The sequence below is a fragment of the Betta splendens genome, chromosome 8 (assembly GCF_900634795.4).
Source record: "Betta splendens chromosome 8, fBetSpl5.4, whole genome shotgun sequence".
NCBI lineage: Eukaryota > Metazoa > Chordata > Actinopteri > Anabantiformes > Osphronemidae > Betta > Betta splendens.
This window is the reverse complement of record NC_040888.2, coordinates 10,354,730-10,381,043: the sequence shown is the minus strand read 5'-3', so window position 1 is coordinate 10,381,043 and position 26,314 is coordinate 10,354,730. Positions and strand designations below refer to the sequence as shown.

General features: G+C 48.0%; 2 protein-coding genes, 1 long non-coding RNA gene and 1 other non-coding gene across 10 annotated transcripts; 2 read left to right on the top strand and 2 right to left on the bottom strand.

Annotated features, from left to right (window-relative positions):
• The first annotated feature begins 18 nt into the window (after positions 1 to 18).
• LOC114859917 (uncharacterized) lies at positions 19 to 5,420 on the top strand. 3 transcript variants are annotated; one of them, XR_003786569.3, is made up of 4 exons: positions 19 to 158; positions 409 to 516; positions 3,578 to 3,629; positions 3,692 to 5,420. It is a non-coding gene; the product is annotated as an uncharacterized LOC114859917 (long non-coding RNA). The 3 variants fall into 3 exon arrangements; XR_008695307.1 differs by having other exon boundaries at positions 3,578 to 5,420; XR_008695308.1 differs by having other exon boundaries at positions 32 to 158; positions 315 to 516; positions 3,578 to 5,420.
• On the top strand, positions 912 to 983 carry trnac-gca (transfer RNA cysteine (anticodon GCA)). The gene has a single exon. It is a non-coding gene; the product is annotated as a tRNA-Cys (tRNA).
• Positions 1,123 to 3,706, bottom strand: arl5c (ADP-ribosylation factor-like 5C). Of its 2 annotated transcripts, none has more exons than XM_029158001.3 (6): positions 3,567 to 3,706; positions 3,355 to 3,418; positions 3,118 to 3,265; positions 2,672 to 2,755; positions 2,066 to 2,217; positions 1,123 to 1,957 (listed from the first exon to the last, which is right to left on the bottom strand). In XM_029158001.3, the coding sequence occupies exons 1-6, from the start codon at positions 3,610 to 3,612 to the stop codon at positions 1,909 to 1,911; spliced, it is 543 nt and encodes a 180-aa protein (XP_029013834.1). In that variant the 5' UTR covers positions 3,613 to 3,706; the 3' UTR covers positions 1,123 to 1,908. The 2 variants fall into 2 exon arrangements, with proteins under 2 accessions (XP_029013834.1, XP_029013835.1); XM_029158002.3 differs by having other exon boundaries at positions 3,355 to 3,415; positions 3,567 to 3,702.
• cacnb1 (calcium channel, voltage-dependent, beta 1 subunit) lies at positions 5,072 to 24,391 on the bottom strand. 4 transcript variants are annotated; one of them, XM_029157994.3, is made up of 14 exons: positions 24,134 to 24,390; positions 20,501 to 20,587; positions 13,962 to 14,081; positions 13,691 to 13,813; positions 13,438 to 13,574; positions 13,148 to 13,215; positions 12,339 to 12,499; positions 10,845 to 10,925; positions 10,718 to 10,776; positions 10,526 to 10,635; positions 8,710 to 8,861; positions 8,414 to 8,509; positions 8,142 to 8,327; positions 5,072 to 7,039 (listed from the first exon to the last, which is right to left on the bottom strand). In XM_029157994.3, exons 1-14 carry the CDS (start codon positions 24,221 to 24,223, stop codon positions 6,485 to 6,487), a joined length of 2,025 nt encoding a protein of 674 aa, XP_029013827.1. In that variant the 5' UTR covers positions 24,224 to 24,390; the 3' UTR covers positions 5,072 to 6,484. The 4 variants fall into 4 exon arrangements, with proteins under 4 accessions (XP_029013827.1, XP_029013829.1, XP_055366708.1 ...); XM_029157996.3 differs by lacking the exon at positions 12,339 to 12,499 and adding an exon at positions 12,001 to 12,029; XM_055510733.1 differs by lacking the exons at positions 20,501 to 20,587; positions 24,134 to 24,390 and adding an exon at positions 17,456 to 17,651.
• Positions 24,392 to 26,314: the final 1,923 nt, after the last annotated feature.

The window sequence follows — 26,314 nt, the reverse complement described above, 5'->3', positions numbered from 1 at the left end:
TCCATCCTCCTTCTGTTCTCTGTCTGCTGATCAGCAGCAGGACGGCGCCTCCCTCTGACCGAAGGCTGTTAGGACAGCGAGAAACCTGACAACTGAGATTAAACATGGACTCCATGATGCTAACATGAGCAAGCTGAAAATCAGTGCTAGTTGTGATTGTAAGTATTTCATGTCAGCTTTGTTTATATATTCTCAGAACACTGTCGCTCTTTTCTAACAACAGCGTGTTCTCAAGGCCCACGTGGAACATAAACGTTGCTTTTTTATAGTTTTTATGTCTAGAAGTTACTTTATTAAACTCTGTGTTTTTATAGTGTGTAAACTGGCAGAGAGCGAAGCATTACGGAAAGTCGCCACCGTTTCTGTTGTTCACTGCTTTCATCTTTTGTTCCATGGAATCCTGGACAGAAACACTGGCAGGTGCCGGTTTGTTGGATTTCCAGCTGGGAAGCCGATCACTGGGATACCACGCTCCAAAGTTCAGACCGTGAACGCGTCACAGTGTCGACACAGCAGGTGCGAGTTCTCACACAGATCCCGCAGAGTTTAAATAAACAAATAATACGAAGAAGGGTATAATTTGACATGAAGGCAAACAGAGGCTCTGTCAACAGCATTGTATCACACAGTCCGATTAAAGGACTGCGTTAGTTAGTATGAGTGAAGTACCTGGAAGAAACTGAAGCCTTTAGAGTCCGTCTACACATGGCTCATTACGCCCTCTCGTGGCCACAGTGACGCATTGTCATCGTATCGTATTTTTAGCCCTTAAATATCGTGACTTTCATCAACAGCCGGCTGCGTTCAGGTATAACAAAAATTATTAAATATGTGAAATAGCTCAAGAAATCTTTTGGGGCTTTCACATACTTAGGTATCTAAGATGACATATCACCTGCGCTGTCGTGCTGGGGGGTATAGCTCAGTGGTAGAGCATTTGACTGCAGATCAAGAGGTCTCCGGTTCAAATCCGGATGCCCCCTAAGGGAAGACTCTAGTTTTGGCAAACATAAATTCCGCTTTATAGAAACGTGGTGTTCATATTTGTGTCATATAAAATCAAATCAAATGTAGACGCTGTTAGGATGTGTTGAAATGGGTTATGAGGCATAAATGTACACATTATGTGTTATTGTGTTTATTTGAAAGGTGACAATACATTACATTTTAAATATGACATTGTCTGTTTGGACAATTACGTTCATATACAATAAAGTGATTAACAGTGTTGTTGTTTTAAAATAAAACATATTTCTGTTTAGCAAAACAGCCCTCAAACATCATTTAATACATCAGGTGCTACAGTGCTTATAATTTTTTTTCCACAGTTACAGTATTGCTTTTCCGCAGATGTTTTTATTTGAGGCAGCTTCTCTCTCTCAAAACTAAAAAGCTCTTTTGTAAGTTGGGAGCAGTTCAGGCCCATTATGAAACAAAACCTTCAGAAGCAAAAACGTCAGACCAACAACATGATTGTATCAGAAAAATCGATTCAAAATAAATATTAGAAAAACAAAATGAGAAGAATAGCACTTTACAAAAGTTAATGCTCCAGCGTTGTGAATAAAAAAAGAGTTGAATCATCTTATTCCATTATTTCCGATAATGTTGTAGCATCTTTGGGACATTGCGTTCTGGACATTGGAAGGATGGAAGGAGTCAGGAGCTTTTGCTGCTTGACTGATCATTTCATAACACGTGTGGGGTTGGTTCAAGGTTCGTCCCGTTGCTCATGCACCTGAACGAGGTCACCTCCATGCAGAGACATACTGTACTGTAGGCGAGGCCACTGTACCGTGGACTCCATGGTCAACGAACGTGGCCCAGAATACTGTAAACAATCCAACACTGTAGAAAGTGCAGTGCTTATGAGGTCGGTTTGGTTTAAAGCTCCATCCGATGGATGTTCTAGTTGGCAACAACTCGTGACCTCATCCAGTCTAGACTGGCAGGTAGGCTGTAGGGGCAGAGAAGAATTCTTAGACAGGAAGCTTGGTATCGAGCAGGCGTGTTGGAAACTACTTTGCTTCTGGCTGTGTTAGTCTTTGTAAGGACTCAGACTCACCCTTCTCCTGTCAGAGCACAGCAGGCTTGGACATGCCACGAGTGTGTTGTGATTGAGTCAAGCGTGAGGCACTGGGAGATCTCCGCTGCTGTCATGGAGCCCTTCACGTCTTGTTTGTTGGCCATAATAAGAATGGCTGCGTTCCTCAGGTCCTGTGTAAAAAAACAGAAAGGACTGGATGGGTCACCATGGCTCACTTCTCGCTTTATTTAAAGCCTCTAGTGCTTTAATATTTCCAGTGGAAAACCCCTATAGTGTTTCTCTTTCTCATTCAGGAACAGCAAAGTCAGCAGAACATGCCAACACTGAGTTTCACAGTCTTGAGTTGAAAGTTCCTGACGGTTTTGTGTCATGGGTTGGTCAGAGTGAGGTATGTCGAAATTACTCTGAAAGCGGGAGTGTTTCTCTGACATCAACACACACATACCAACAACGAACACCTGCGCTAACAAACAAAAGAGCTTTACATGGAGGCGTGAGGACTCCACCATCACTGCAATCTGTTGTGATGTGTCTACACGCCTCAAAGGGACGTCAAATAAGGGGTCGCCATAGTAACTGCAATCACTAACAAGCACAACACACTCGAGATTTGGGAATTTGTACCTCGTGTGTCAGCAGCCGGTGCAGCTCGTCCTTGCTTATCGTGAGTCTTTCCCGATCGGTGCTGTCCACAACCAGAATGACAAACTGAAAGGACACAACATGAATATGATTTATTAGTTCAAATCCAAAAAAAATATTAATACACGTGTGTTTTAAAGCCTGTTATCAGTAACCTCTGTAGGAGAGAGCACAAGATGTTGCGTTCATATGTAGTGTGATAATGATTATGTAACAGTGCTAAGTAAGCAGGGGGCTGATAATAACTTAAGAAGCTAAAAGACACTAGGTCAAAATACAGCTCTGTCATCATTTGCATATGACAGTTAAAAATGCTTTCTGTTTCTTTACTTTTAACAAATATTTGTCCTTTGGACATGTAAAATATGATTTCTGACCTACAGTATTAATTCTACATATTTTTGTGTGTATATACTGATTCTCCGTACCTCTGTGTTGGTGTAGTACGTGTGCCAGTTGGCTCGAAGGCTCTCCTGTCCACCAATATCCCAAACCAAGAAGCTGCTGTTGCGTACTTTGATCTCCTCAACGTTGCTTCCGATGGTCGGTGACGTGTGGACAGCTTCTTTTGTGAGACTGATTTTAAAAAAGGACAAGAGACGACTGAGTTGACTGATGAGTGTGAGACAGGCACATGAAACACTGGGAGGAGATAAATCACTTACAACTGGTAGAGGATGGTTGTCTTTCCTGCATTATCCAAACCCACAATGATGACTTTGTGGTCTGCTGGGAAAATTGAAAAAGTTCCATTTTACACTTAACCATAGACTTATTGCGTGATTTGGGTCTGTCAATCCTCTAAGAGATGATGACAATCACATAACAAAACAAAACTTTTTGAGAATTCAAAAAGTGTAAACAGAATCTCTCTTACCTGTTTCACAGAACGCAGCCATCATCTTAGTCAGCAGGAATCCCATGTTCAGCAAGTTTAGAGGTGAGTGAGGAATAAAGTGTAAATCTAGTGAGCGCAGAGACAAACGTCGTGTTTATTCACAGGTGACTGTCAGCCGGAGTCTCAGTATTTACGCTGGTATCAGATTCTACTAGAGAAGCGGGCGGAGCTAACACGAGGTTGGTGGTATTTTTTGTACGAATGAACTACAGTGAAAGGGCAAGAAAATGATGCGTTCAAGCTGTGGGACATATCTCACGTACACAGCACAAGGACCTACAGAAAGCGTCGTTTTCTGTGAAGCGGTCTCATTACGAGACGTCATCGTTTTACGACAAAAACAAAATCGCCCTTCAGCTTAGTTGAGTCAAAGTTAACACTAAATCGCTCTGCAGTCGTACACGCCAAAATAGAGGCCAAAAGTCCGAGCGCAGCCACAAGCGTTTGAACGCACCATCTCGCAGGCTTACTCTCAGTCACGCCGACGACACGAGCGGAGGAATGACGACGAATGACGCGCCCGCGTCCGGTCCTTATATGGAAAAGGGAAGCGAAAGCGTCTTGTTTCCCCTCTGTGTTTTTACCAGTTGATTACTTCTCTCAACAGAAAGGAAAACTCATTATACAAGGATTCCCCTAAACCTCCATAATATTTCCAGGTACCTTTTACGAAAATAAAAGTAAACAAATCATTATCATCATTATGATCAACATCATAGCAAAATTCCGAATACTTAGCCGCATGTTTCCAGTGTTTGATAATTAGGTTTTACTATTAGGTTTTATAGGTAATTTTAAGATTCTACAACACAAATGCTAAGATTAAACCATCTACACAGCTGATGAGGCCATATACTATACATCATGTATAAATATTTTAAATTGTTATGTTGTCAGGTTTTGAACTGCTGCGTAGTTGAGCACTGGTTAAGTTAATCTTCTGCAGTTTGCTCGACTGTTTATTTGCACTCCAGTGAAACGCTGCAGCTCATTTTGTGCCGTTAATTTCAACTCTGGGGTTTTGCCACCACAGCCGCCACCTCGTGAAACAACTGATGTAAGGCTCACGTTTGAGATTCAGACTGAAACCACATCCTTATTTGTGACACTTTCTGCAGCTGTTGACATCACAAGATGAACCCAAACCCAACCCACATCCTGTGTTGATCTGATCTTTACCTCCACTTGTTTTTCTGCCATGTCAGTTACTTGACTCAGCCAAGTGAAGTGTAGCTAGACGAGTGTAACTGTTATTGCGACAGATGTGAATGAGCGTTATTTCTGTACATCCTGTTCTTGAACTGGTCTTTTTGTTGCATTAACCCCAGTGTGATTACACAGAAATCTTATGTAACAATAAAAAGTTAATAAAACAATTCACCAATGCTAAGATGTCTTTGTTCTGAGACACACAACTGGCAACACTGTTAATATGTTCAAATGTACACTTGGACATTAAGGTTTAATTCACAGACACAACATAGTTTGTTTCTGGTTAAATTTTTAATTAAAATACGAATTTATCCACAGATTAAAAATGAAAGGCAGAAAAAGCAAAATGTAGCTACAATCAGGCACCAATGATACGTTTTATCATTTTTTAACAATTGCGATAATGCAACAATAACATTATTTACTGATCGTTATTTAATATTTATTATTCAACTGAAGACAGGGGTCGGCCAAAGCTGCCCACCACAGACATTCATGGATTCTCCATTATAGATAACTGAGTCGAAGCTGATCCTGTCCCTCCCCGCCCCATTTAACGCTCCTCGTACCTAAACTGAACATTTATAAAAATCGAAAATGTTCACAGGAAAAAAAAAACAACACTAATTCGGTCAGAACTCAAAAGTAAGAGGAGAGTATTTCATACCAGACAAGCTAGCTGTTAGTTTGGAGTGATCAACCACACAGAAGTACTTTTTATATAGTCACCATCAGCCCTGAAAAACAGACGACGAAGCTGGTGCAAAGGAAACGAGGTGAGCGACGTGCTGCGGCGACAGCATGGGCCACGGACACACACACACACACACACACCCGCACACACACACACGGTATGAAAACAAGTGTAAGAGTTAAGACATCCCACCGTGGTCGGGGTGGACATGGCTTGGCGAGACATTCCGGCACTTGTGATTGGAGTTTTCTTGAGTTAAAGGTGTTTTCGGGGGGCGGCAGTGACTAAGGCAGCACGAACACAACTGGCAGCGCCGCTGAACATCTGCACCCAGTGAGAAACCCAGTGACTGCGCCCCTCAGCACCCACAGAGGAGGAACGGAAACGGTGCAGCCGGGCGCAGAACCGGGTCGGGGAGGAAGTGAGCGTCTTTGGACTGTTTTTTTTTTGAGTTTCTATCATGACACGAGTGGAGCAACATCAATTTATCGTCGTGGTAAAATATGGCAACTTCTCCACCGGCTCCATTTAAGGTCTGGGTGATAAGAACGTGGAGGTTCTTGTGATGGGAGTAAACTCGGACGTCCAGAAGCACTGAGTGAGGAACCCTGACACTAAACAAGCATGGGCACGGTGACGCTAGACCCTGTTTAAGAACCGCAGAGGACAGACGTGACAGACCACAGCTCCACCAGCCGGCACACTCCGACCAACACTGATTGGTTACAATCATAAATTCACAATCGGAACAGTTACTGTCCTCGTGCTGTCAGTATAGAAATCCATGATATTCATGCAGTATCAACAAAGCAAACAGAAAACAGACCAATATTAGTTCTTGTAACATAAATAAAGTTGAAAGAAGTTGATGGAAGTGGCGTCCGGCAGTTCGCGTTTTCTTTACATTGTAGTGTGATGTAAACAGGTTAATTTGTCATTCGCCTGACTGGCTCAGCCTAACCCCCCGCCCCCCCCCGGCGGAGACGCGCCTTCAGCGGATGTAGACGTCCCTCCCCCAGTCGTCTTGGTTCTTGTTGCGGCTCATGTTGGGCCCCGTGTCCACGGGGTCCTGGCAGTAGCGCTCGCGCAGCTTGGCGCGTCCGTGCGCCTGCGTCTGGGTCTGGGTCTGGCTCGGCGCCGGCGGGTGGTTCAAGTTCTCCTGGTCCGGCTCGGCGCCCTCGTCCTCCCAGGAGGCCTGTCTGCCGTGGTGCTGCGCCAGGTGGAGGCGGCTGCCGCCGCCGCCGCCGCTGCGGTACGGCTCCGGCTCCTCGTACGGGTCGGTCTCAATGTCCATGCAGGAGTCGCCGGCCTCGGTGTAGGCCGAGTCGCGGCTGCCCTGGGTCTCCGAGTCGAAGGTGTCCTGCCGCGACAGGCCTCGCCCGCTGCCCCCCCGCAGCTGCCCGCGGGAGGAGCGCAGGTAGGACTGCTGCTGCGCGTGCTGGGCCTTCCCGCCCGCGTCCGTCTGGTAGTCGTGCAGGGTGCCGCTGCCGCCGCACTCTGTCAGCGGGCCCTCGCGCTTCTGCTCGCCGTGCACCAGGTACGGGCCCTGCAGCCGGGCCGGCGCCGCGCCCACAGGGAAGCGTGCAGAGACACAGACGGCGGAGGAGAGGCAAAGGGTGAGTGGTTAGTGAGCAGGAGGAGCACGCGGGTAGACAATCACCCCATTAGTCAAAACAATTAGTCTGAATCTGAGTTGCATTGTGTGTTAAAATGACATTAACCCGACAAGCTCTGCTGGTGCAACAGCGCCTCCTGCTGGCGGACTGGACACACGGCAGAGAAAGCAGGAAGTTAGGATAATGTCATTCATTCAACTCTGCACTGCATGACTTTCACACTGAAATGCAGAGATAAGTACATGTAGTCATAATTTAGAGATTTATTCTAAGTAAATCTTGTTTTTAATGCTTTGCTTTCATTCACATATTAGGTGCAGGGATCAAGTGCCAGGACGTTTAGAACATTAATATCTCTGAGTGTTAATTCGGGAGCAGACACATCTGATTTAGTAGTTTGCTGTTAAATTAGTTATATAACAAGGACAGATTAAAGTGGACAGCGTTAGAAACAGCCTCCACCAAACCAAGCGTTTCTGTTTGAAGAGGCGGACATGACTTGCTTTTTTTTTCAGGGGTGGTACCATGGCAACACGGAGGAGGACAGCAAACTGGTTCCAGCCTCGCGGAGAAGAAAAAAGTGCAGGAGGAAGGAGGCCACGGTGCTAAAGGGGGCAGGGTGGGGGCAGCACGTATCACTTTACTCTTGATTACAGCGAAATGAATGGGGGCCTTGGGGGCAGAGGCGCCTCATGGAGTATTCTTTCAGTCCAGTGGGGTTTTCACACGGAAGGACACGCTGACCTGCTAGAATACAGACTTTTATGAAAATGTCCTCGAACTAGAAACCTGGCTCTGCGTCGGCTCATTCTATATACAGCATAAACAGGCTTTTATTGCACCTCCTTCGGGGTAAACAGGACACGGCACTAAGTTTGGGTTGGAGTTGAGTTGCCGGAGTCCCCCCCCCCCATCTCATCTGTCTGCTTGGCTTTAAAGAGCGTGCTCCGCCACTTTCCCCTCGTTGACCAGAGCGCCGTCCATGTCGGACCACAGATCCATGTTCCTGCGCAGGGAGGTGAGCACCTGTACCTGCAGGTTGGAGACGGGCTCGGGGGACGCGGCCAGCGCTGCCGTGGCCATGGTGCGGTTGAGCAGGGGGTTGGGGGGGTTGCTGCTCGGGGGGTGGGTGGCCTTCCAGTAGGCCTCTAGGTAGTCGGCCAGGTGCTCGCAGGCGTCCTCCAGCTGGTTCTCGTCCAGGATGATGTCGAACAGCTCCTGCGGGAGAGTCGGTGCGTTGCCGCTTTGAAACGAACTAAAACCGGGGTTTTCACAGCCGTTTTGAATCAGAGGGTGACACTCACAGGTGGGCACTGGGCCAACTTGTCTGCTGCCACCATCTGCACGTTTAGATGCTTAGCCTGGGACTTTCCCCGGGATTTAATGAGTCTCTGCAGGACCTGCAACAGCAGAACGCACAGTGCTCAGGTGAAATGACATTTCTCTTCATGTGTGATGCAGCTAGAAAGCTTTGAAGGAAGCAGCGCCTTAGTTTGTGATCAAATCCAGCATCATCCAATCAGGTTCCAGCGACGATGCGTGGATGACCTTCATTAGACAGAGGCAGGTTTTAACACAGCGGCTTTATCGGCTGCCGTACCTTAGGAGAGGCTATCTTGATGTACACTATGATGGGGGCCAGGGAGGTCTTGGCCAGCTGAGATGGGTGGTTGATGGTGTCCGCATCCAGAGCGACCAGCTGGAGGGTGCGGGCCAGCTCGAAGATGCGCTCGATCTCACTCTGCACCTCAGCTGAAGACAGACAAGCCACAGGAGACCATTAGATGGGAGGAATCCACCAGCCTCCTGTCACGTGGCCCACGAGTACGGAACATGTTAGTACTCAAACATGCATGTCAGAGTTTTAGAACAGTTCAAAGCACATGGGTTATACTGAGTCACAGGTAAAGTTCCATTTATGCACAGCTAAATGGAGCAGTGCAGCATTCTCATTCTGCAGCCGCCTCCCGACATTTGCAATTTCCTTATGCGCTTGCGATCTATTTCTGTTTTGAAGTCGTGAAGGAAGGAGGCACTTAAGAATGAGATGTCTGTACACTTGAAGGAACTAATAATAAGAAACAAAAAAACACCCGGGTCCAACGAATGAAACACTCGGTTAGCAGTAACAGGCACAGTAGTAATTATTTTGTCAGGTGAACCATTCAAGCCTGCGAGCGGCCGGGGCGTTTTGTTTTCGACGCTCCAGCGATTTAGCATTTCGAGCGCAGCTCCCAGTGGTTTCCGTTTTATCACACTGTGTAGGGAGAGAGATTAGAGCCAGGAACCCGGGCGTCCGTCGGCTGGCCCGGCGAACCTCGGCGCCTCCGAGCCCAGCAGCACAGATAACGGGGGCGAGGCAATGTGCAGACGCTTCACAGTCTCCAGAGCCTCCAAGGACAGAGAATTAAAGCTACGGGCCAAAACGGGGGCCTTCGCCGACTGATTAGAAACGTGAACTATAGCTTATACGGAGCAAAATGAAGGCAGGTTCCCATTAACCTCGCAACTCGGACCTTCGCTAATTCGAGGTTTCCTGTGGGTGAGGGACAGTAGGTCACAGCATACGGCTGAGAGCAGGACGGTATCAGCTTCCCTCTCTGCTCACTCACAGCTGAAGACCTGCCGCCCTCCCACGGATCGGCTCCCGCTCTGCTTTTGTAACGCGTTTCGTTCGGTTAGAGACTGCCGGCTGTCACACAGAAGTATGAGGACCGGGGGAAAACTGACAGGCAAGCAGACAGGCAGACAAACGATGGATGAGCAGATGATGGATAAAGTGTGAAGAACAGGGGAGGGGACGCGGAGAGGCTTCACTGTTTTGGTTGCACGGAGAGCATACGTACCCAGTACGTCTGGATCAAGGGAGGGTGGAGGAAGAAGATGGGCGGCGGGAGAGGAAGGGGGGAGATGGGTGAAGGGCAGGAAAGACAGGATGAGGAAAGAAAGGAAGCCAGGTCAGACTCAGGCAATCAGAGGCGGAATCAAAGGGAATAGAACATGCGTATCTAGAACTTACAGCTGATACAGACAAATCATATACATTTGAATGACTTCATTACCACTGAGCAGGAAGAAATGAAATTAAAAACAGGCTTTGCTTCTGAGGTTTAGTGTTGTGACAAATTAAAATGACCTGCGCTCCAGTAATGCTATTCTTAGAAGCGTCCAGTGCCCACAGACAGTCAGGCTGCGCCAGCTGTGCCAGATGTGAAGGCTGCAGACCTGACAGCCGCCATAGAGGCTTAAACCATTTGCTTTGCTTAAAGTAATGCAGATATGAAACACAGATAGTGGAGGGTAGTTGAATGGATGTTGGGCAGTGTGAGTGATGAGCAGTGGTGTGTTTGCTGTGTGCGCTGTCTGATTGGCCGCTGCTCGTCCCTACGCGGCGTCGGGGGCGGGCCGTCTCTTACCCAGGCTGGAGCGGGTACTCGAGCGCTCGATGATGGTGTGTTTGCTGGGGTTGTTGAGGACCGAGCGCTTGGCCAGGGAGATGTCCGCCGTGACCCGCGTGATGGATATCCTGCAAAGGTCAAAGCGCCTGTTACCGGCTCGTGAAGGGAGGCCTCGTAAAGGGGGTGGAGCTGCGGGGCCCGGGCTCTTACCTGCCCTCAAACTTGTGCTTCAGGAAGTCAAAGAGCGCTTTCTGCATCATGTCCGTCACCTGAGGGGAAACGTGTGAGTGAGACGACGCTCGCTCAGGGTCAACGTGCAGCTGCAGCTCCGCCTTACCTCATATCCCTTAAGTGAGGGTCCGACTAGGATGATGGGCCTCATGGAGGGAACCACGTCGTACGGAGGCACATGCTCCATCTGAGCACAAATACTGTCGTCATTCCACCAAAATATTGACTTCAGCCAACACAAATCACATTATTCAACATGACCCCCCCCCCCCCCCGTTAACATTCAGAGTGATGGATGGTGACTTTCATGCCTATTATTGACTCTATAAATGTGCGTAGGCAGGGATCCATTTCTCTGTTGAACCACAGGCTGCTGTCTCATAATTAAAGTCTCCATAATTTCGCCCGACGCCAGTTTGTCCGCCACATATACGTCACCTTTCATACGTCAGAAGTCGCACGTAGAACCCTATGGATTCATGCAGAACCCCCACCCATAAACACAAGCCACGTGAAGCATATTTATATACCGTGAATCGTGGCAGAGATGATTCATCTATAGGGATTCCGTGAGCATCTGTCCTCGTTACAAACCATCTGCTGCAGCGTGAAGACGGGACCAATGCAGTCACACGTCCCGTCTACTCTACAACAGTCAGATTTAGGATCCGTGTTCTGCTCCCACTCCTCCTCTTCAGAGCTAGAGGGCCCTGCTCCGCTGTATTACATTACATAAAGCACTACTTCACCTCATTTGGATTCACAGTAGCTAAATATACTTATATTTAAAGTTTCCAAATGGCTCTTGTCCTCGGTGCTCAACATAACAACGGCCATTGACATGAATAAAAACATGTAAGGCCAAACTCTTCTTGTGAAAGAACTTCCTCAGTAAATGGAAAGTAAAAAAAACGAGCACGTCTTTATGCCTAACATGCTTAAATTATGCTGAAAAGCATCAAAACAGCTAATTATGGGCCACTGTCACGGAAACCAGGCGTCGTAAGTGAAAATGAAAACATGTCAGGATGCATTAACGTCACACGTCATACGGACCCACAGCTGCATCTGAGCCCTGACAGCTGTGACACAAAGACATTCACAATGATCACTTTGGCACTGATGTGTTCTAGGTGCGATACAGAACACTGTCGAGGACCCACTGACACAACACCACAAGAAGCAACGTGTGGAACGAAGGAACAATGAGGAGAAAGAAGCTGAAACGTTAGAGGTTAGTGTTCAGAACACACCGCACTCACCGACTTCTGTTTCTGTTTAGCCGGGCCGCCTGTGTTATCACGGCACAAAAAAAGCCAGAAGAGACAAAAAAAAGCACAAACATGTTTAGTAACGGACAGGTTAGGATTGTTATTTAACAAACACGGGTCTATCAGTTAGTTCAAACACGCTCAAAAGCACCCAAGCAAATCTCAGCACGACCATCGCGAGCTGTGATGGTGTAAGATTCAGGGGCAGTGAGTTAGTGAGAGATGGGGGTTACGCCTGAGCACAACCTGAAAGCGTCAGAGGGGGGGGGGGGGGGGGGGGGGGGTGCAGGAGGGGAGGCCGGCGAGGTGTCCTGGGCCCCTAATGTTACCTTCTTAAAGAAGGGCAGTCGGTGGATGTTGGCCTGAGGGGACGTTACGCTGCCTGACGTGCCCCTGGGCGAGCGAGGCTCACCCTGGGACTCAAGGGGCTCGTCGGCCTCCAGGTCGAGGGGCTCAGCGTCAAAGGCCACCGTGGATGTGTCCACGTGAGCTGATTTAGGGGTGTGGGGGGGCAAAAGGAGAAGTAGCGAGAGAGAGAGAGAGAGAGAGAGAGAGAGAGAGAGAGAGAGCAAAGCAGTGTGAAGTGAAGGGGGGAAAAACAAAGAGGGTAGATGGAAAGAAGAACGTGAGATGCATCCAGAAACAGGCAAAGAGGAAACTGTAGCACATGAAACACACTGAAAGAAGAGACTGGGGATGATTTACAGTGGAGACCACATTGACAGCAGAGTCGAAAAAAAGATTATAATGACGCAAGGTGCAGGGACGTAATCATCGGGACAGGAAAGGAAGGAGGAGAGAGCAGAGAAGTGGGGAAGGAAGGAACGAGGAAACAAATCAGGGCACGAGAAGGAAGGAATCAAGCTGGAGGGGCTGTTTTGGTCAAAGGGGGGGGGGGGGGGGGGGGGGGGGTTTGATGTGTAATGTGGGAGGAGTCACGTTCATTTAATGTGAGGACCGTCGCTGCTGACACACACAGGCTTTAACGAGCCGGGGCCTATTTCCAGCTAGCGACGGGAGCTCCTCTCGTTTCGCGAGCGATGCATCGACCCGTTAGAACCTCCACCGGAGCGTCCGGCACCCGCGTCACGTCGCTCTGACCCAACGGAACCGAGCCGGTGACACCCTGCGAGCTCACCTGTGCCGGGCGGGGTGGGCCTGCGGGTTCCCGTGGCGACGTCCAGGCTGGAGCTGCCTCCAGATTTACTGTGATGGAGCAGAAAACAGGCACAAACGACTATTAACGCAGCGTTTAATAAACCGTGGAGACTGTGGTCACGCATCGAGGAGTAACGTGACTCACCGCAGTACGTTTGTCTATTCTAGGACTTTTTTTGCAGCCTGGTGGGTGAAGCGTGATTCAGATTCGACCTAGTTTTTAAAAGTGGGGCTGCTTGGGGCCCGTGACGTTTTTGCCGGTGGACCCACCTGGAGCTGAGTCGGTTCTGTCTCATCCTCTGCTCCTGCAGCAGACGGGTGTTCTCCAGTTTGACTGGGCTGGGGATGAAGCCCACCTCACAGCCCTCCTTCACCAGACGCCCGATCCACCAGTCATTGTTGTACTTCTGCACACCAGGGCGGGAATGGCACATTATATTCACCTTGGGCTCAGCTTTACGTGTGTTCCAAACTAGCAGCTTTTATAAAACCCACAGAATCGAGCTTAGAAGGAGCTCCTCACCTCTTTGATGTGCAGGAAGTCTTTGGCTTCGAAGGATATGGCCATGCCCTGCACTGGAACGTCGTCACTGGGGCCGGGGTTGTAGCCGACGTTCGTCCGCACGGCGAAGGCCACCGGCTTTGTCTGCAGCAATGACGGAGGAGACAGCTCTTAGTGAACAGGGAACATCAGCCCGAGCTGTTGACCTCAGCGTCCACTTGTCGCTCATGGGGCGCCTCATCAGTGACAAAACGCTGAATGCGAGCACTTAAACAGACGGCTGATCTCTGACCTTTGCCTTCTCGAGCGTGGCCAGAGCCTGCCTGTCGGCCTCCTTCCTCAGGGCCTCGGGATCCTCCTCCAGGGACACGTCCGAGTCCGACGGCCGGCTGGTGTAGGAGTCTGCAGAGCCCTGAAACGCAGAGCGAGTTCGCATAGAACCATCAGGCGATGAATCCCTGGAACAAGCAAAAGCGGAGCAGACGCCTGCAAAATGGAGGCTGGACTGGAACGTCTAAAGGCACCAGCTGTTTGTTCCTCCTCACTCTTTTAGGTCTGCAGATTCACCGTCAGACACACGAGGCTTGTTCCACGGGTCAAACTGTCCCGGCTGCCGTGAGCGGCGTGACCTGAACACAAAAGGGGTCTGGGCCCGTTGCTCTGCACGAAAGCTGACGCCGTCCTTTGAGGCGGAGAGGCCGCTGCAGCTCCGCTGAGGCTCAGGTGGAGCAGGTTCAGTGTGTGGGTGTGTCCGGGGACTGTTTATACAATTAGCGCGCGCATCAATTTCTCATGAAGTGGCTTCGGTTTCCAACACATCCACCGCTCATGCACGGTAACCCGACTCCCCCCCCGCTGACCCTCATCCAGACTAACCTGAGCCTCCTGCGAGGCCGAGGCGCCGCTCAGCAGAGATGGAGGCAGCCTGAACTTCTGAAGGGTTTGAGTGTTCACTTTATATAACAGTCCCACTTGTTCTCCTCTTGCTCTTGCTCTTGCTTTTTTTTTTTTTTTTTTTTTTTTTTTTTAGCTGACAGGCTGCCTGCCGCTTTGTAGGAGGTGCTGACAAGAATGCGGACAGCTGAATGTGCCAGGCAGAAGAAGTGAGTCACTAGGTGTGGGCTTTTTAAATAGAGGTGAGAATGCGCAAAGATGACATGCACCATATGCAACCATGATGAAGAAGTAAGCGCACGTCTGGTCGGACAACACACAACAAATAGAAGGAAGCACTGACGGCATCGTCGAGACCTTCTGGGATTTGCTGCACATAGAAACTTATTGACCTTATGCTGAATCACAACGCTTTAAATCGTACTGATTTTGCAGGAATGAGCTGAATAAAATGCTGTGACCGGTTGTAAAGGTGAACCTCCAAGGGCTGTTTAATTCGCTGTATCTTTAATTAGACACCGACTTTTTCTGGAGTTGCTGCCGGGCACCGTCTCGTACAGATTAAAACAAATCAAAGGAGTAATTAGCGGCACTTTTCACACTCTTGCGTGCTGACCTGGAGCTCTAATCATCCCCACGTATGACAGAGGAGCCCATGCGTCGCTGTATGTATCTGACACGACGCCGTGAGGCTCAAATGATGACTCCAGCTCAGCCACCTGCCGCGCCGAGGCCCTGCGTGAACCCCTTGTCTGATGTGGACGCCCCCCGTTGCCGGGGGCGACTGCATCGTCGACCCACCGCCCGCGTCCCCTTTTCATTTACTCGTACACGGGAGCGCCCGCATCCCACTCGGGAGCAGGGACGATGCCGTAAATGGCACAGAGCGGCTAATGAGGACACCAACAGCCGCCCACGGCCGGCGGCTCTGAGTCATCTTCTGAATCACACAGGTGCATCCCGACTAAGTGCAGGTTAACAGAACGTCGACGGGGATCCCGCAGGAACATGCTCATTGAACGGAGGGACATCAAGGCGCTCGATACGGACGGCTGGTGATGCAGCTGAACATGGAGGAGAAAGAAGTGGGAGGGACACGCGATGACTGTGTGTGTGTGTGTGTGTGTGTGTGTGTGTGTGTGTGTGTGTGTGTGTGTGTGTGTGTGTGTGTGTGTGTGTGTGTGTGTGTGTGTGTGTGTTTGTTATGTGACAAACGCCTCAGTCTCTGAGTCACTCATGGAGTTGATTCATGTCACCCACCAGCAGAGGAAAGTGGAGACTGAAGCAGTGATGGACATATTAGCACAGACACAGAAGTCAATAATTTATATATAAGACGGTGAATGTGGGCGAGAAGCAAAACAGTAACTGATCAATAATCCCTCGAAACGTTTCAGACTGTGTGACAGACCGAGGCAGCGGCGGGAGCAAACGTCCTCCATCTTTTCATTTCCAGCGCCCGTTTCTCGTTCTTCTCCTTTTCCCTCACATGTCATCAGGCCGGGCCTCTAATTTAGCCGCTTGCTTCACTACACATGCAGCTCCCGTTCAAAATAGCTGCAGGCCACCTGATGGCGAGGCCGCCCTCCCATTGGCAGCGCCGGGCTCCAGACCCCAGCAGTGTCATAGTAACCGTCTGTGCAGCTTGTTATTACAGGCAGCCAGCAAGTGAGACGCAGCGGGAAGCAGACAGAGAGCAGCCGAAGGGATCGATAGTAAATAAAAGACCCGGAGGGGAAACGCACAAAGCGTTTTAACAGGCGGTCAGTGAAGTGTTTTTCAATTACAGCTGTGACACGAGGAGCGGAGGGGACTGTGAAACTGGAAGGGTTCTGCTTCTGGCCGGTAAAATCCACAGTGCACAGAAAAGCTCAGCTCCACACACGTATTCAGAGAGGAAGTGGGAGGTTCCACTGTGTGTGTGAGGCTCATGACAGGTTCCAAACGGCCACCGTCCCGCTCCCTGTCGCCAAAACTGGGCCGAGATGACCAGAACCACGAGTCACAGACTGAACCCAGCAGAAACCCAAGTTCACAGAAACAAGCAAAGGGTTGTCAGTATCGCTGCATCGTCAGTCACAGGAACTCATCAGTCACTTCAGGAACTGAGTTGCAGTTTGTTCTGAAGTTACTTTTGTTTGAGTTTTGTTCTTTTGATCTGAAAGGAAATAGTCACTGACGTGTTTTTCAAGACTAAACATGTAAGGCTTTTACACATGAATCAATGACAACCATAACTAACTAATATTAGGATGAAATAAGTTACATATCTATATTTGATCTGATTATTTTACTATGATACAAAATAAACAGTAACTTCAATACAGAAAACAAAGAATAAGGGTTTTTATCAATTTTTATCACCAACCACATTTTGATGAAATCTTATTTCAAATACTTTACACACCAAACTGCTTAGATGAATTTATTCCTGTAAATATTTATATATATTGCCATGAAACAAATGTCAGATTATGATCTTATAACTAAATCACCACTAATCTGCCTCAGCAGGAGGCAAATAATGGAAAACCACTCATCCTGATCCAGCCGGACCCGGTTGCGACAGGGGGCAGTGGGAGAAGCTCCCTGAAATGGCCACAGTCCTGGGTCGAGCAGGCCGCGCACATAGCAGCCCACTGGAAGTCTAATTAAAAACACAGAGCCCTTCCAGCAGCTGTGGCCCGGCCCAAAATGGCACCGCACCCTGCGATCCGATCAGAGGAAAGCGGCCGACCAGGGAACACGGCACCACGCAGTGAATGCTGCCTCTCTTTATGTTTGAACAAAGTTGGCGTAAAACTCCCACATAATCGGAGGAGGAAGCAGACGCGGCTCCGGGTTCGGTTCAGACAGACGCGGTGAAGACGTGCACAGCTAGTCGGTTCTTACCACGGCGGGCCTGTGAATCCTCTCGGTCCGCTCCATACCTCGCTGGCCACACTTGCCTCACCACGGCGAACCAGGGGGGCACCGCCGCAGACCAAGCAGGGAGTCAGTGTGTGTGCGTGTGTGTGTGGGAGATAATGGCAACGAGCTGGAGTCTCTGCCGCACAAGTGCACGAGTGTGTGTGTGTGTGTGTGTGTGTGTGTGTGTGTAAGCAGGGGAGGGTTCTCTACCCCCCCCCCACGCACACACACGCCCCCTCCACCTCCACAACCCAGAGGAACGTGAACCTTGTGTAGAGGAAGGGATCTGGAGCTGCCTCGGGGTCGGGTTGCAGGACTTGTGCTACATTTGCAAAGTGGGGAAATATATTTAGCCCCGGTTGGAGGACGCGGACGCGCTCGGACCCGGGAGGAGGCACGGTATGCAGCCGTCAGCCATTCAATGCCCCGGCTGACGCGGGCGAAGGCTGGGGCCGAGCCCAGGGAAACCCCCGCCCTTCTCTCAGTGCCTCATTTCTCGCTGCCTCTGTCCTGGTCCTACTCTTCACAGGCCGCTCATGGACATGGAGGGAGAGCAGAGGGCACAATGACCAGGGTTGCAAAGCTTCAATCGAAGGGTAATTGAGTATTTATGCCTTTAAAGTCTCCAGAATAGTCTACTCATCTATTAATATTTAGTTTTATACATGACACAGAGTAATTATTCCTTTAAATACATTTTTAGGAAAAGGGCGATTTACAGGTGCGTGCTGTAGGTGAGGGCGGAGGTCCTATTTGTCCACTAGAGGGCAACCTACAACTCAATTAAGGTGTCATTCCCATGGTTACGGACCCGAGTGCTGCTTCCTCCCTGTTAGCAGCTGATGACAACGCGATCAGCTGTGCAAGGTGAAAAAAAATGGAGAGCTGTGAACAGACCAACCAGTTGGCTCCTCGCGCCGCCAGACACAGCAACAACTGGGAGTCCCTCTGGGATTCATGAATCAGGGCCGATGGGACGGCTGCTTGTTTCCCTTCAGCATTTGGACCCTTGAAACCTTTCACAGATGGCAACCAAACCAGGACACAATAATGGAAAAGAGTGTTTGGGATGTTACACAAACACTGGCTGGCACACGCTGTTTTTTGAGTCATTCCATGTTAAAAATGCTTATTTCTGAAAGCTGTTCTGGATTTATTTACTTCCTACTTTTATCCAAAACCCAACCGCCACTCACAGCTCGCAGTAAATACAATATTCTCTTGTATGAGATGTGTTCTTTTGGCACATGTGGACATTTACGCACGCTGCTCTCATCTCGTGCGCTTATCTCACAGGTGGCATATGTTGCCTTTTCCAGGACACGGTCGCTATCAGTCACTGATGAATAAATTATATTAGGTGCAGCGCTGAAAAGGTTACGGCAGATTCTAAATGAGGCCAAACCAGCATAAACTCTGATATTTGTCCCAGTAAACACAACAGCTACCCACTGTGAAGCTGTGCTCACAGGGGCTGACGCTTCCTGTGAGTCTAGACTAGTTCCCTGAAGGCCCCTCTCACCCACCTGCCATGTATTCATCCTCACCTGTCAGTTGCGTATGTTTCCTGGCTCCGACTTAACATTTTGAAACACACGTGCCGTGTTTTCTCGCCGACATCTGCCACCAGACGCAGGGTCTGCCGTACAGACAGTGCACACCTGGACACGCCGCGCGTTTCTGCGGTCAACGCAAATGTGTGTGTGTGTGTGTGTGTGTGTGTGTGTGTGTGTGTGGGGGGTTGTCTGTCGTACAAACACGTAGGCCGCGCCAGCACGCGAACAAACCCATGGAAACATCCTTCGTCTCCATCCCACTGCATGCACACGGAGGGGGATTCGGCTGCCCGGTTGCCATGGAAACCAGGACAAGTGTATCAGCCAGCTCTACCGATGGCTGATTGTGGCGCTCCTGTGTGTGTGTGTGTGTGTGTGTGTGTGTGTGTGCGTAGGTGTGTGTGAGACTGTACAGCCTATAGATGGCTCGGCTTTCAGATGTTCGGGGGAGGCTAAAATAGGCTATATGTACCTATAGGGTGCTCTTTCTCTGTGTTAACGCTCATGTCGTTGCCTGTGACACTCATGCTCCGTGCATTTAGCGTCTGAGCTAAACCAGTTCGTGGACGATCTTTAAAAATCCCTGTTCCCTCCACTGCCGGGTTGGATGAGTAAAACGCGGTGAAATCACACCCAGTGTAATTTATTTAAAGTTATGAGTTCTGTCCAGTGCACCTGGTCGTCCATCCGGTAAAACCCGTTAAAAGGCAGAGCAGACGGCTGATGTGGTGTCATTTAGCGCAGCATCTCCTCTAGCAAGAGAATAGGAGGCTTATTTGGCTGTGACACGCTGCGGCTTTGACTAATGTCATGTCCAGACAAACAATGCAGCTACACATGACGCCGCAGACTCAAAGTCCCTGAGGAGAAAAACGTTCTTGTTTCAGGAGGAGAAGCTTTTTTTGCCTCGTCCAGCAACATTTAACAAGCTCAGAGAGCTAATCAATGTATCTGCACCTAGAGACCAGGGAGCGGTTAGGGTCAGAGGTAGGGGAGTGGGGGTGAGTCTAACATCTGGCGCCTGACAAACACCCCTGGGACGGTCACGCCTCTACGCTCCAAATTATACAAACATTAGGACATTTACTGTTACCACCAATGTTAATAATAAAATAAAATATTATATATTGTAATATAATGTAATGTAATATAATTATATCTAATGTTATATATTAATATATATTATTATATATAATGTTATATACATATTGTTATATGTACATGTGTTGTGTGTGTATGTGTGTATATACATATATACTGTATAAATAAAACCTTGACGTGATCAGACATAATTAGAAATCCTAAGTCATATTATTCTACGATAAGCAGCCGCTGAGCTCTCAGTAGCTCTAAGTAGTCCGTCCCCACTTTGACCTCATTAAACTTTTATGATTGTTCATTACAGGCGGTGAGAGGAAAGTCTAGCACTCGGATTAACGGTGTGAAGGAGAGACTGAGTGTGAAACTTTACCTGTCGGACAAAGCTGTTGGACGTGGTGTCGGAGGAGGTGCTTCCATCCGAGCGCTTGAACCGGCTCTTCCTCTTGGCGTACTTTCCCTGAAACCCGAGAGGTCGGCGGCAGAGGAGAGAGAAGAAAGGGATCATAAGTTTAATTGCCTGGTGTCCTATTAAGTCCTAGCTGCATATTTCTTAGAAAACCTTGTTTGCGGGGAGCATGACAGCTGTTAACATCTGGGAGGCATTTGATTAACTGTTTTAAACCCGACCGGACCGTGGGCCTGGGTCGGAGCCTGCAGAGGAAGTCGACTGGACTCAATACAGTGCGTCCGTGAACAGGCTTCATTACTTGTCGTTTTTTTCGTGTGCTGCTGCAAACTGGGACCTTGTAATCTGATCGGCAGACCCCTGCAATTGGCCCATCTGGGCTGGGCAGAGGCAACACATTACATTAGAGGCCCACCCTGCTCGCATCGCCATGGTTACACAATGCTCGCTAATTGGGTTTGAGACAGTGTTGTCCTTTAGCCATGAACAAAGAAAACTGCTGCTTAAGGGAAGGTGCGGAAACAATCGTTACTGACTCAATAGAGCCAATACAGTAGCTCAGGGTACAGCATTTGATTTTAGAATAATTATGTACTCAGTGACTCCATAATAATTCATACTGATACTGAAATCTTAGACGTCAGCGCCACTTAGAATGAGCACAAGGCTGCAATAAAATATGATGATGATGATGCTGAGAGTGATGGATTAATTACAGCTTCCGCAGGTGAAACCACTTTTGGTTGGAGTGCTCTGTCTACAAAGTTTTTATTATTATTATTATTATTATTATTATTATTATTATTATTATTATTATTATTATTATTATTATTATTATTATTATTATTATTATCTATTAATATGCAGCTCCAGTGCTGACACACTCAGTTTCTCCTCATTTAATTTATTCTGTTCACAGCCGTTACGTTATCGTTTTGAAGTGTTTGGATTTTCATACAAACGCAACTGCATTTCTTCACAGTTCCTCACCGACGGTGGCGTGAACACTACTACAACCCCACTGCTCTGCCGTCTCCAACCTGTCAGCGCTGTGCTGTATGTTTGCGGAGCTGGTGGCTGTTCCTGGATCAGCCGGGCGAGCCCCAGACCCGTGTTGGCCACCACCACCACTCCCTCCGCTCACTCAGGATTTTATTTTGCCGTCTCCGTCACATCCTGTGCGACCACTCGTCCGCTGTGCCTGCCTTTAAACAAACATGACCTGTTACACCGGCGCCAACTGGTTGGAGAGCAGAAGCCCAGAGCGGCAGAGAGGCCCCCAGCGTTAACAGATAAGGGACAAACACATCTGTTACGCGCTCTTTTCCAATAACAGAGCCCAGGCATCCATCTGAGTTCATCTTTAAGCCTCTTGTAGAACCAGAATAATGCATCCCGCCTTTTGTGCTACGCTTGATTTACTGTCGGGGACGGATTAGACGAGCACACAGCGTGATGTTCCACAGCAAACTGTCTGTGTGCACCCAGCGAGGCATCGCTGATGCACGCCTGCACGGACGGCTTTTAATGCTGTTGTACATGATTTATGAGAAGGTTTTAGCCCACACGTTGTATAAAACGATAAGCTTTGTTATGATGTCATCGGATCTATGTCTGTAGCTTTTTTATGGTTTTAATAATGATCCTTGGTTTTTTGCACATTACAATAAGATTCTAATATTTTTTTAGGAAAACAAAGCAGATTGTTGTTTGTTTCGAGGTTTGTTTATGACAGCTGGTTTGGGGTGATTTTAATCATGTGGCATTTTCAAAGTGAAATCCTTCTGCTGCTCAACAGTGCAAAAAATACACTTTTTTACTGAAGTGGCTTAATTTTAAGACCAATTAACCACAAAAATCTGCATCACTCACTCTTAAATTAAAATAAAGATGAAACAGATAGTCACAAAGACCTTGCTGTGTAGAGCGAATAACTGATGTACACAGATAAACTGATCTCAGTGCAGAGGTGCTGCACAGCTGGAGATGCTGCTGCGCCTCCAGATGCAAATTAAAGGTTGTGATAACAGACACGGATCACGTGGAAGTGAGACACCTGATTCACTTGAGGGCGTGCTGCTGGAGGTGACAGAGGAACCTGCCTGTGGGCTATAACAGGCCAACAGGTGAGGATGAGAGGCCTCCTGCTGGTAAACATCCACTCAGACACAGGACTTAATTAAACACTGTGCGGAAGTTCAGCACTTCAAACTGGAAGGTAGAGAACGTGGAGGGTGTCAGTCCACGCACAATGTCGCGACTGAACGGCGAACCATATTACAGCTTCGCATTATTCTCCACGGAAACACGCTCAATGCTCATCTTTTTCTGTAGCTGGGTTCAAAAGACAGACGTCACCTTCAGGATATTAGAAAAGGCGCTCATGGCGGAATAAATACACATACCAGCATGACCTGCTGCAGCTCTGCATGAACTTTATATCTATAATTGATCAGATGTGTCACACACACACACACATGGACCTGTTCCTCCTGCTAGGCACAACAAGGGGGTCCATCTGTTTCTCACCGCAGCCTCGCAGCACATAAAGATCTGATTTCTAAAAAAAGACTGGACGAGGTGAGAGCAGGATAAGGATGGTGGTGCATTCGGGGGGGAGAAGGAATGATGCGGGGGGGGGGGGGGGGGGGGGACGAGCTGGGAGGAGTGGGAGTAAAGAGAAGTGAGCAAGACCTGGTGTGGTTCAAAGCACTGGTTGTCTGTGGTGAGGTTTTTTTTTTTCTTCTCCAGAGAGACAATGACTGAGCTCAGCGTAGGCGTGTTTGTTCTAGATATTCGCATCTTTTTTTCTTTCTCATCCATTTAAACTGTTATGACTAAACATGCCCACAACATCATGTCACTTCCTAAAAGCCCCAGTCTATTTGCGGTGCTGAAAAGAGTGACACCATTGGAAGCTGGAGGATAAAATCGTAAATGACCGAGAGTGAGAGTTGGGTGGAGGGGAGGGGGGCACATTTTAATTGGAAATAAATAAAAGCTGATCGGATGTCAGCCACCAAAAGCAACATGAACAACTTTATGATCCACAGCTGGTTTCAGATGTGACAACTTGATCTGACCACAGTTTCATTCAAATACATCTAAAACCTGATGCTCTCCCCCTCAGCACATCAGCAATCTGTGTGACTCTTTCCTCGGTTAATTACTGATTAATTAAAAAGAGGCGTGGCCTTCGTGAGGGCCCAATCAGCAGACAGCAAAAAAACGTTACATCATATCCCCACGTACGGTTACACACAGGCGACTTACCAAAACCAACAAAATCAGCTGCTAGACGCAGGCCGAGAATGAAACCAAACACCCGAATCCAAAAGACGAAAGCTATGCTTCACTTTTATGTAATATCACCATCGCTGAATAAACGAAATCTAGGTTTAAATCAAAGAAACACCATTTTAGACTCCCGAAAGCAAATCAGACTACTTGATCGCCGAACAACCTGTTAATCTTCCCAAGTAAGATACCCTCGCCGTTCAAAAAGCCCATACCGTAAAAATACACTAAGGTCTGCGAGTATTTTCGTTTTTCTGTCATATTATTTCTGTCTGTCGTCCCTTTCTTGCTTGCTCTCACCTGTGTGTGTGGATGATGGTCGAACATGTCCATTTGGATCTCCTGGGTTGAGGTCGAAGGCGTCCTGGACATACTACTTTTCTGTACCATTGATTTAACTTTTGAAAATCTATTCTCAGTTTCGCGTGTTTACGACGGTGTCGGCGGACTCATGTTTTTTTCTGCTCAGGGAGGGTGAAGATGCCGAATCTGTGCTGGCTGCTATTATAATGGCAACAGCTGCCTCCCTCCAGCCTATAGCGTTACACACTGGCGCACCAGGCTTTTACCGTAGAGTCAATTGACGAAATGACGCCACTGCGCATCCGCTCGCTACTTCAAAATAAAACAGTTGGAAACCAAACTCAACGCTCGCATGAGCAAACTGACACATTTAAATCCACTACGAAAATTTGCTTTAAAATGTATGATTTTTTATTATATTTATTACTTACATATTAAAAATAATTAGAAGAAAGAACAGCTAATAAAATATAATAGAATAATACAGCTGATATAGAAATCAATTATGTTAGAATAAAACTCAGTCTCAGGCCTTCAGACATTTTACAGCCTATTTATGTTCTTACAGCTATATTAAAATTAAATATAACTGCTACAGTGTAACCTGGCTTTTAATAGACGTGCTTTTATTTTGAAGGCAGCTTCCTCCGCCAGGCGGTGGCCTGTGGTTATGTGTCTGCGTTGACGCCGTGTGTGCGCTCATCACACCCCAGCTGGGAGCGGCGGTCCACGCCCCAGTGAACAGACCCCACCTTCGTTTACCGATTGACGGGAGAAGCAGAAATCGGTGATGAGGGACAGACAGTCAGGGCCACAGGTCCCACAGTGGGGCCCGTGGGCCAGCAGACCTGCAGGGCAGTAATGAGGCTGAGAATGGTTCAGTCTCACAGTTAGTTTGTAGCAGCAGCGGCAGCAGGGTGGCTCAGAAGACGAGGTCTCCATGATTTGATAATGGGGCTCAGCAGAAACACAGCTCAAGACTCCTGCAGCTCCAGGGACCCTGCTCTATAATTGATGTAACACTTGCCCAGGGACATCGGGGTTAGCGGGGCTTTACTGGGGCCCCACAGTGAGGTGCTGTCACGAACCCATGCATTGTCTATTAGAACAAAGTCTTAACACTGAGATTACAGTAATAGCAATGTTGTAAAACGTAATGGTGTCGGCCCACAGCATATGAAAGTTTATTTTTATGATTATGATTTGATTTTAATGGCCAAGACCTTTAATAGGTTTGAGAGTAAGGCTCTAATAAAACAGGTTTTGAAAGATGTCTGAGAGAGATAAAAAAACTGAGGTGACACATCACTCATAATATTGTTATTGACTGAATTGGGTGAACCTCTATAAAAAGGCGAGTGACTCATCCACCTCCACCTCTCAGTGATTCAAATCTGAGAGATGGTGACAAACTTTTTCTGAAGGGAATTCTGTGTGACGCGGTCAGAGCCGATGTCGTTACAATGGACACCCACTAGATCACCCTCATTGGCCCAGCTCACGCTTCCGGTGAGCTGAGTAGGAGGAGGCCTTCGTGGCTGCTCTCCTGAAAAAAGGAAGGGAAGCAGCAGCATCGTGTACTTTTGAAACAGTCCAATGGCTCAGACTGTGACTCTGATTCTCTTCTGCAGCAGCTGGTTGACATCATCCTCAAATTAAACAGGTAATGTCCAGCAGGGGAACATTGAGTTTCAGGTTGTCCTCTGTTGGATTATTAGTGCTTCCTGTCTGTGCAGCTGCACAGGGTCAACTACAAATTAGTGGCTTCCGTTGGTTTGGCATTTAGTAGATGCTCTGCCTTGCTCAGAACAAATTTGAAATGGATGCTCTATAAATACAGACTTGATTATGCTGCACCTTAAGCAATAATCAAAGTATTACAATACGTTACATACATACAAAACATTGACCTGAACATTCAATAACTGATTAACTTTTTGCATTGCCTAAAAGCAGTCCTCAAAATCTTTTGAGGCAAAAGCACAAAACTAACTATTTATAACCTAATAATATTATTAGCATTTGTGCCTGTTCGTGTGCGGTCAACAGGTTTATTGTAGCTGAAAGTGTTTACACACAGTAACCCATTTATAATCGCGCTTGTGGGCTGTTTTCTGTATCTTATGTAAACACCTGATCTAGGTCATGTGATCGTTCTCTCTGAGCAGAAATCAGCAG